Source organism: Siphateles boraxobius, unplaced genomic scaffold, assembly GCF_051911475.1.
Source record: "Siphateles boraxobius isolate OS27281-9 unplaced genomic scaffold, OSU_SipBor_1 25, whole genome shotgun sequence".
Lineage (NCBI taxonomy): Eukaryota > Metazoa > Chordata > Actinopteri > Cypriniformes > Leuciscidae > Siphateles > Siphateles boraxobius.
Genome location: NW_027508866.1, coordinates 35,370,001 through 35,380,795, shown reverse-complemented (window position 1 = coordinate 35,380,795; position 10,795 = coordinate 35,370,001). Strand labels below are relative to the sequence as shown.

At 39.5% G+C, this 10,795-nt stretch overlaps 1 protein-coding gene across 3 annotated transcripts in view; it reads right to left on the bottom strand.

The window, feature by feature from the left end:
• Positions 1-1,445: 1,445 nt before the first annotated feature.
• Positions 1,446-10,795, bottom strand: part of ttc28 (tetratricopeptide repeat domain 28) — a 322,836-nt gene continuing 313,486 nt past the window's right edge. For 2 of the 3 annotated variants that reach the window (XM_077243763.1, XM_077243765.1), the window contains 8 exons: positions 9,703-9,950; positions 8,420-8,544; positions 7,318-7,549; positions 6,109-6,185; positions 5,918-5,941; positions 5,630-5,759; positions 5,020-5,127; positions 1,446-3,737 (listed from right to left, as the gene is read on the bottom strand). In XM_077243763.1, coding sequence (XP_077099878.1) covers positions 2,146-3,737; positions 5,020-5,127; positions 5,630-5,759; positions 5,918-5,941; positions 6,109-6,185; positions 7,318-7,549; positions 8,420-8,544; positions 9,703-9,950 — 2,536 coding nt within the window. In that variant the 3' untranslated portion in view covers positions 1,446-2,145. The remainder of the gene's footprint in view (positions 3,738-5,019; positions 5,128-5,629; positions 5,760-5,917; positions 5,942-6,108; positions 6,186-7,317; positions 7,550-8,419; positions 8,545-9,702; positions 9,951-10,795) is intronic. The other variant, XM_077243764.1, reaches the window with a different exon arrangement.

Sequence of the window (10,795 nt, the reverse complement as noted above, 5' to 3'; positions counted from 1 at the left end):
CCGTAAGTACATCCAAACGTTTAACTGGTGGTATACTACGGTACTGAAAGAAAAACAAGGAATAGGAATAACTATTGGACGCACGTCCAATTTTTCTTTATTTACTTTTGGGTAGACTTGATATGCTTCTTTTCTTTTATTTGAAGTTTTAAAAAAGTTTAGAAAAAAAATCATTCTGCAGAATGGCAGAAAAATGTTACCTTTTTTAAATAAAAAACATTAATAATAAAACAAATGTTACAATCAACAGTTTCACATTATTACTTTTTCTTCTTTCTAAAGAAATTTGACATTTTTTGAAGAAAAAAATATTTCAGTCTACATTTTATGTTTCTCTGCAGGTTTATACATCTTGACAGTGGGTAGAAAAAAGATGACACGATAGAAAACTATTTACACTTAATATTTTTGTTTTTCACAGTATAAAAGGGTATTTTTTACACTTGAAAATATAAATCTGCCTTCAGGGGGTCCCTGATATTTTTAGGTTCGGGGCATCAAAAAAACAAACAAAAAAAAACCTAGATGATATTGCATTGTGTTACTTTGAACCAAAATGTATTGCCTTTTATCATCAGCATGATCACACCATATTAAGGCAAAGTAATGTTCTGGTTTATATGTATGAAAAGTTAATGCATAAAACTCAAAACTGTCATAAACAAAACAGCTAAACATTTATCTCCGATTTAACTCCAAAATTAAAAGAAAGAAAAAATAAGTTAAATTATTGTAATTGTTTATTAGTAACAGAAGTATTTGCACTGAATTTTATTTATGCCGAATTTGAATTAAAGTCCCCCTGTAGTCAATCATTTTATCTACTCATCTTTGATCACCAAAATGACATTTTAAAACGTTATTTCCTTGAAAATAACTATGCGTGGATCACCAAAATATATGTTTAAAGTTTTTTTCCATGGCTTAAAATATCTTGAATGTAACTCGACACCCTTGCCTCATTTAGTATACGCGGTCCTATAAATATGCAAATTAGCCCCGCCTCCACTCACTCACTCACTCACTCAGCTCAGAGATCCACTCGTTGACGATCACACGTTGATCTGATTGATTACAAGGTAGTTTGTGACGTCAGAAACACCAGCGATTTCAAACCGTGTTTTTGAGACTGTCTTTGGTTCACTGCAGTTTTAAGGAGAAAATATTCAGCAATGCTGTCGACTTATGAATTTACACATGGTTTGTCTTAAAGCATATTAAAATACCACATAGAAATATAAACAACATTAAAAGCTTGATTTTAACCACAGGGGGACTTTAAATGTGTAACGAGAATGCCAATTGTCAAACAATGCAAAATAAATGTTTTAAAAATAGGCTTAATTTTCTTTATGCATAGAATATAGTAGTAACATTTTCTTGTTTTATGTATGAAGATATAATGCAGGTGAAATAAAAAAAATGAATAGCAGACCACCACAAGGGTAAATTAAACTTTTTATTGAGACCGTTTTGCTGAGAAATGACTGGGATGTGTCTGGATGAGAGTCCACATATGCAAAATCTCTGTTAAAAAGACATTAAATCACTGGAGAGCAAGATAACCCATGCTGTAATACTGACACTCAAGTCACATAGAAGTCAGGTCAGGTGCATCGTCACCATCTCAATAAAAATATGAAAATGTTTTTTTCAACTTTTTTTGTGCATGATTTGCTTCTTTAACAATATAAAAACGTATAATACTGATTGCAAAACGTTGATTTTAATTTACAAAACAAATAACTGTAATAACAATTACCATCCATAATAATAATAATAATAATAACAATAACAATAATTATATATAAAAAAAAGAAAACAAAAGAAATAAACCAGTCAAAGCCGCATCATATTCACTAACACAAACAGCGAGCCTTTTTGTCTTTTTGTTGAAATACCATTTTGGTATAATCTCTTTTTTTTTTTATCTGACATGCCTTGCGCAGGTCTAAGATCAGTCTGCATACATAAACGGTCCTTTACAGTGTCGGTGGAAGCATAAGGATTATATGCTCTCTGCACGGAAAATAAAACAGTAGGCAGTTTGAGGCTTCTTGGAATGTGCACTTCCTAACCCAGACTGTCCTTTTCACTGTTTTAAAGAGTTATAAATACTCCAAATACTCCTTTATCAAGAGAATCTCAACATTTAGACGAAGGGAAGAACCGTCCCGGCGAGAGGAACTTGTACCCGTTCCCTGTAGGCAGTCGGATCGAATGCGAACCGGGACTGGAACCGGTGGAAGCTGTCGGAGAAGGTGCGACTCTCTTCGGATCGATTTTGCGATGACCGTTTGGTGGATTTCTGTGTTCGAGCGCCGCATCCTGACCGGGCGAATCCTGACCCGTCACTCCATGCCGAGGAGAGAGATTTAAAAGACCCAGGACATCTCGTTTAGCGGTGCTCAGTTTCCCGCCGCGGAGCACCCGCATCGGTCCCGAGTGCTGCTGTTGGGTCGCGTTGGCCCAGAAGGTCTTGAGATTGTGGATCGCTTGGACTTTCTCGTCAATAGCGGCGAGTTTGAGTCGGTCAATATCCGGGGCGTCCGCCGGACTGGAGCGTGTCGAACCCGTCGAGGAGTAGGACAGTGCCGGAGAGGGAGCGCTCCCGGCGGGCGACTGGTGTCCCGAGCTGGGCGAGACATTACTGGGCGAGCGAGAGATGTGTCCGCTATACGGCGAGCTGGGATACTTGAGTTTAAACTGCGCGTGACTCTCGGAAGTAGGCGACGGTTGACTCCCTTCCTTCAGGGACGTCTCAGAAGTGGCAGGGCTGTTGTATCCCGAGCTGATCTTCTGAAGGGAGGAGGTACGGGAAGGCGGTTTGGGGCGGGTCGTGAGCGGAGACGATTGAGCCTTGATGCTAGCTCTGCTACTAGGCCGACTGAACGCGCTCGTCTCCGAGGAACGGAAAGCAGAGCCTCCGGTTGGAGTCGGAGGACCTCCGCTGCTCATCCCGTCACCCAGCGGGACACTTCTCTGCAAAGTCTCGACGGCCCGCATGTGGCTTTGCGTCTCTTCAAGGATCTTCTGTGCGAGTTCCTGCGGATCCAATGGCGCTCCGGACGTACGCTCCTCTTGGGATTTCACAGTGCTGTCCGTCTCCGTGCTCGACTGATCGGACTCGCCCGTGTCGGAGCTGCTCACCTTCCCGACCTTCTGGAACGGGGAGTTGGGACTGGGAACAAGTGTGGTTTTGACAGGGGATGTCGGGGTGCTTACGCTTCCCCTGGAGGACACGGATACCGCGTAACCCCTGCCGGCTCCGCCTCGCGCCGCGCCCCGATGGTTCTTGTGGTTCGCGGGACGAGGAAGCGTATCACATTGGCTTCCCAACGGCTCACTGCTGATTATACTGTACCCCTCATATTCTTCTTCTTCATGTCCTCCTACGGCTCCATGTGGGGACGAGCGACTGCGTGGCACTGCCGTGTGCCTGTGGGACGCGAAAATCCCAGCTCCGCCCCGATGCCGCTCTAGTTCCTGTTGTCGTGAGCGCTGGCTAATAAACTCGGACGCTCCCTCGGGACGGGACAGAAAGCTCATGGAGGAGGCGATGGAGCTCAGGCTGTACACGGAGATGGCGTCCGATGCCAGGCTGTCGGGGCACGGAGGGGAGAAGGGAGGGTTGGGGTATCCCATGGGCAGCTGGTGGGACACGGACTGTGCCGAGGCCAGCGACTCCAGAGATGAGGAACTGTCCAGACTCAGACGCTTCGGAAGTTCGGTAGAGTCTGAAGGAAACATTAAAGCATTTAAAGTAAGAGTTATTAAAAAGTCATGGCATTTGATATCTGTATTTTTAATGGAATAGTTCACCCACAAATGATAAATATCCCATGATTTACTCACCCTCAAGCCATCCTAGGTTTAAATGATGTTCTTCTTTTAGCCAGGCACAATCAGAGTTATATTAAATAATATCCTGGCTCCTCCCAGCTTTGTAAATTACATTAAATAGAGTTTTTAAAGCTCCAAAAAGTGCATATGACACTAGGGGGTGAATAAATGCTTTCTAAAGCGAAGCGATGTGTTTTTGTAAGAGAAATATCCATATAAAACTTTATAAACTATAATCACCGGCTTCCGGCTTCCTTTCGTTTTAGACTTCTAATTTGTGACTGACGTTTGGTTTCGCTCTATGCTCTGCGCTTCAGTGTTCATCAACTCTCAATATAACCTTACGCCTACATCATACGTCTTACATAGTGCGTGGGGTCAGAGGTCACTCTTCCGCTGGAACTAGACTCGCATACGGCCATTACCAGAAGCCGGTGATTATAGTTTACAAAGTTATAAATATGGATTTTTTTCTTACAAAATGCATCGCTTCACTTCAGAAGGCCTTTATTAACCCCCTAGAGTCGTATGGATTACTTTTATGTAATGATGGATGTGCTTTTTTTGGCTTTAAAATCTGAGGTACCATTCATTCCATTATAAAGCTTGGAAGAGCCAGGATATTTTTTATTATAACTCCGATTGTGTTCGGCTGAAATAAGAAAGTCATACTGTATACACCTAGAATGGCTTGAGGCTGAGTAAATAATGGGATAATTTAAAAAAAATTGGTTGAACTACTCCTTTAAGGGTGTAAATATTCATAAATTTTATTGGCAGTAAAAATATTAACAATGATTATTTATATAATTATTTTTATCTAAGAAAGACTATTATAATATATTATTAATATTATACATTATATAATTAAAATAGTACATTTTACCAATATTTTGTGTGTGTGTGTATATATATACATATATATATATATATAATTATATTTCAGAGTAAAAAAAAATGTATATATATATATAATATACTCAGAAATATAATTATTTACATTTTTGTGTAATACACATGCACACACACATATAGATAGATGGATGGATGGATGGATGGATAGATGATAGATAGATAACATGCTATAATAATAATAATAATAACACAAACATTACTAATTAGATTCCTAAATGTTTGTTGATGAGAAGAACACTGTGAGTGTGAAGTGACACTCACCAAACAGCGCCAGCAGTGACTGCAGGGCAAAGTGCATGGTGCGACGGTTGGCCTGTTTACCCGTCTTCAACACCACCTCCTCCTGACCCACCTCACACAGGTCAAACCCTGAGAGAGAGAGAGACAGAGAGAGACAGAGAGAGAGAGAGAGAGAGAGAGAGAGAGAGAGAGAGAGAGAGAGAGAGAGAGAGAGAGAGAGACAGAGAGGCTTAACACAACTTTTTAAACATTAACTTTTTTCAGCAACTGGATTTCTTATCTGATCATATAATCCATTACCAAAACTAATCTATAATAATACAATAAAATATACTTCAAACATCTTTTAAATTTCCAAAACCTCACCCAGTGTTACCCAAATTGTCACCCAACAAAAAATGTAATATGCATATTTTTTTTCTCTCATGAAATGTATATTTGGGACCACTTATAAAATACTGATTAGAAAAAAACTTTACCAAAACCTTCAAACAAACTTTTTTAAACAATATTTAAAAAGAGAGAGAGAGAGAGAGAGAGAGAGAGAGAGAGAGAGAGAGAGAGAGAGAGAGAGAGAGAGAGAGAGAGAGAGAGAGAGAGAGAGAGATTGAGCATCTGGATCTTCTGTTACCCAGAGCGGCGAGGAACTCGTGACAGCCAGGGAGTCTCCAGAGCTGCACACTGATGGACACTTGAATGGGTGCGAGAGAGAAATCCTGCTCCTTCTCTCCAGACTGAAGCTGCACCAAAACCTGATGGAGCTGTGGGAAAACAGAGACCAATCCCGTGTCTAATGACGTCAAATATACAAAAGCACTATCTGATTATTATTTACAATAATAAACAGCACAGCTAAAAATCATTGGTAAGTTAATTTACAGTAGTGTGTTAGTGTAGAGTTAGTTATTTAAGCACTTACCATTCCCACTACATTTTTAACAGCCTTTAGTGGAAAACGTTTAGGAAAAGAGAAGGAAAGAAGATTGTTAAAAAGCAAACACGAGCATCTCAATAATACAGCAGTGTAGTTACAGGTACGTGCATGAGCGCGGGACAGTTTTCTCAATGAACAGTAAAGCAGAGTATCTGATATGTGGTGTGATGTCTCACCCGGTTGATGAGCTGTTCTCCGGTTTCTGACGCCGTGATCAGTTTACACAACGCCTGCAGAGCCGGAGGAGGCAAACCTGTGAACATGAAGGACAATGACGTCACTTCACTTCACTTCCATTCACACAACCCTAGTTTGACTTGTTTGGCCATTGCACATTGCAAACAAAGATAACAACACTGTCTTTTTTAAGAGCTGCTTTAAAGCAGGATTTAATTCTGTTTGTATTATTGATCAATATTTTTCTATTTATCACTGTAATGCTGCCTTGAAACAATGTGTATTGTCTTAACTAAAGCATCGGTTCCCAACAGGGGGGTCTCGGTCCACAAGGGGGCGTCAGCGAGCTCTTTGGGGGGTCGCATCATATTTTGAAAAGTGTTGAACAGTGAGCATTAAAGCAGCAGTCCGTAACTTTTTTGTGTTTAAAATTGACTAAATTTATATAATGAGCGAGTACATCATGAATCCATTTTCCAAACCGCGTTTTTGTCTTATCCTGAGTCACTATAATACACCTATAATAAGTGTTTATATTGGGACTATTTTACACTGGTTCGGGTCGCACCGCTGCGGTGTAACCCAGTGCCTGGGTGACTCGACATAGACATAAACAGAGAGAAGTAGCTCCGGCTACAATGTTCTTCCGCAAGACGCATTATTCTGTTAATAAACGCATGTTTATTAATCGCTAGAGCGCCAAACGATCATATTACATTAGCTAATTTTATTCACGATCCCCTCGCTGACCAAAAAATGGGTTTTCAACGAGGTCCCAGACACAAGTCGTTTTGTAATAGCCTATATTAATTCTTTTGTCCCTACACACCAGTGTGAATACTGATATTTTTGTTATTGCATTTCATATAGGGCCAATTAATAGGCTGCTAGGCTTAAGTTTTTAAATTACAAACGGCCAAATACAAATAGTATTTTCAATATTATAAGCTATTATTTGTGCATAAACATATCTGGTTATAGTAATAAACATACTATTTGTTTAAAAACAAAACATTTTGTCATCCTTGCTGCCAGCTTACAGGAGCTGATCTTTGATCAGCTGATCTACATGATTCATCTTTGCACAGCCCTAAAATAAAGGTGTCGTTTTTTTTTTTTTCAAATGTGCATCAGTCCAAAGAGCGTTCAGTGGGACTTTATTTTCCCTCACACACTTGCTGTGAGCTAGAGAAGGCAGTGTGTGTTACCCAGCAGGGACTGCAGTGTGGTGCTGCACTGTTGCAGGCGGTCTCCAGGGTCAGCGGTGGGGAAGAAGACGGCAGCGGGGAGTCCCGTTCCAGCCGAGTCCAGTCTGAAGCCCACCGCCGTCAGCAGAGCCTGCCAGCCCGGGACGCCACACACCTTATTCTCAACGCTCTGCTGTGACGTGTACATGGAGTTCCTCTGGCCGTTCTGGATGCGCTGGAGAGATTTCTCCACCTGAGGGAGACACACACACACACAAACTTCAGCTCACTGTACAACACCAGTTTAGATGCATCAAATTATTTACTATTACTACTATTTTGGTATTTTCGATTGGAAACGAAAAAGAAGCCTATGAAAAAAAAACATACAAAAATTAGTGACAACTAGTGCTGTCAATCGATTAAAAAAATGAATTAGATTAATCACAAATTTTTTCTGTTTAACAAAGACATTGTAAAATAAAGTGTTAAATATACTTATATATAACTATATGCATGTTGTATGTAAAATTTAATTTAATTACTGCACATAAAATGTACTATATAAAAGATTAAAATAATAATTACAATAATTTATACAATAGTAATTAAAACAACATAACTTAAAAATCAACTGATGTATACAGTACACACATTATATATATATATATATATATATATATATATATACACACACAAACACACACACACACACACACTTGTATAGTACTATATGGATAGTATATGCTACATTCATACTACAGGCACACTGTATATACAATAAAATATAATTATTAAAGTACATAAAATGTACTATATATTTAAATTACAATAATTAAAATAATAGAACAAACAATTGAAATATATACTAATAATATAGACAATATATTTATTTACACACAATTATATAATTCTTGCATTTAACACTTACTGCACGTTGATCAAAATAAATAATTGAAATAACACACACACACACACACACACACACACACACACACACACACACACACACACACACACACACACACACACACACACAGATAGATGGATATAAATATAGTATATATATGTATATATATTCTGAATAACTGTGTTTGTGGTAGAGATGGTGTGTGTTTCTCACCAGGTGAAGCAGAACCCTCAGGGCATCTCGGGCTTTGTCCGGATACTGCAGGATCTCAGCCAGAGCCTGACCAATCAGAGATGACGGGCTGTTCAGTTTCACGTCACAGCCAATCAGCATAAAGCCTGCGGACGAGTACAGCAAACAAACCTTAAAATGTGCAGTATATACTCAATACTGCCTACTATATTCTCAAAACAGCAGTAGTATGCTACACAACATCACTGTGCCAGTAGAGTCAGATATTTAAGATTCCCACAGATTCACCACAGAATGATTTGCTTATATACGGCACATTTGTGCAAATGTAGTATGTTAATGCATACAGGACATTTGTATACTGTGCACAATGTACATTGCTCTCAATACTGTGTGTAGTGACTCCTATTTATATAATTTTCTCTGTATAGGTTAAGCTAACCATCTGAATTAATCATTGAAAACAAGCACAAGAAGATGCTGAAAGATTTTCCATAAATTGCTTCAATGATGAAGAATCAGATGTTTTGAGTTACCCTCTGAAGTTGAAGTTGATTTTTTTTTCAAGTTTGGGCAGACACTGACTACGTTTACATGCAGCCAATATTCGGGTTATGGTCGGGTTAAGGTCACTATTCGGGTTTCTGAAACATTAGGAATAACCCGTTTACATGCGTTAGCAGAGAGAGTTACTCCTGTATACATGGAATTGCAATATCCCGATGTAAACGGCGACGCACGGTTAGCGTCTGGACGTACGGACAACCTTAAGACACAATATGCGTCATTTCCGATTCTTCCTGTATCCAAAGACAACAACAACAACAACAGCAGCAGCGCGCGGATAATGAATAGATCGGGGCAGATAACGTTAGCAATCGCCTTTGTTTGCGCTTTGGTGCTGGTACTGACCTCGCTCCATAAGTATGCTGTGCTGCGTCTCGCCATGTTTACTTCCGGTATACTACACGCGGGTTTTTGTATGCGCCGAGAAGTTCCTCTACTCAAAAGACCAAGATTCCTTGCGAATAGAACATGCGCAGAACACAAATCATTATTGGGATTTGCCGATACGCGTTTACATGACCAAAAATTCGAGTTAGAAAAGGGGTACCCCAGGGATCATATCCGGGTTTTAAAATCCAGGATATGAGCATATTCGGGTTTTTGCCGGTGTTTACATGCCGTGCGCGACCGGGTTATTGCTAATATTCCGGTTTTGAACGGGTTATTGGCTGCATGTAAACGTATTCATTGAGGCAAAGAAACCCTGATAAGTTGTCAGTGTGGCACTGGGAACATACCGGCCCAGTTGGAGGGGTGTGAGAACTGTTTGCTGCTCTGAACGGTCTTCATGGCGTCTGCGAGGGCCGCGCTGGCCTTGGTGCCGTTGAGAAGAGCGCTGTAGAACGAGTGGATGAACATCTTGGAGGCTGCGACGGGAACGGGCCACAGAGACACCAGCACACACTGAGCTCCAGCGGCCAGGAACGCTCGCGTCAATCCCACCACCCCGTCAGCCGTCACTTTACTCTCCGACTCCTGGTACGACCTGGACGAGGGCAGTGAACACACATCATGAAGTAATTATTCACTGGAATACAGATGCTATTATCTTAAACACACTGTGAAACTGCTGTGGAACAAGGCAGTCGAAGCTCAGCCTGTTAAACAGCAGTTATGTGTTAAAATGCTGATGATGAGAGTAGGCAGTACGAATAAATGCTTATATAACAGTGTGAGTGATTTTATATTTAGCTTACAATATATATTATGATTCAGTGAATTATATATATTTAATTAAATAACATTTAAATAACATCACATTTATATATTTATATACATATATACATACACACACTGTATAATATATTCACACACACAGACACACACACACATGTATACACTGCCGTTCAAAAGTTTGAGGTCGGTAAGATTTTTAATGTTTTTAAAAGAAGTCTCTTCTGCTCACCAAGGCTGCATTTTTTTGATTAAAAATACAAAACAAACCAAGTAATATTGTGAAATATTATTTCAATGTAAAACAGCTGTTTTCTATGTGAATATATAGTAAAGTGTAATTTATTCCTGTGATCAAAGCTGAATTTTCAGCATCATTACTCCAGTCTTCAGTGAAACATTTATGATTATTATCAATGTTGAAAACAGTTGTGTACCATTTTTTTTAGGATTCTTTGATGAACAGAAAAGTTAAAAACAACAGCATTTATTTGTAACATTATAAATGTCTTTACTGTCACTTTTGATCAATTTAATTCTTCCTTGATGAATAAAAATATTGATTTATTTTATTTACCCCCCCCCCCAAAAAAAATTCTTACTGACCCCAAAGTTTTGAACGCTAGTGTTTAATGTTACAAAAGATTATTTTTCAGA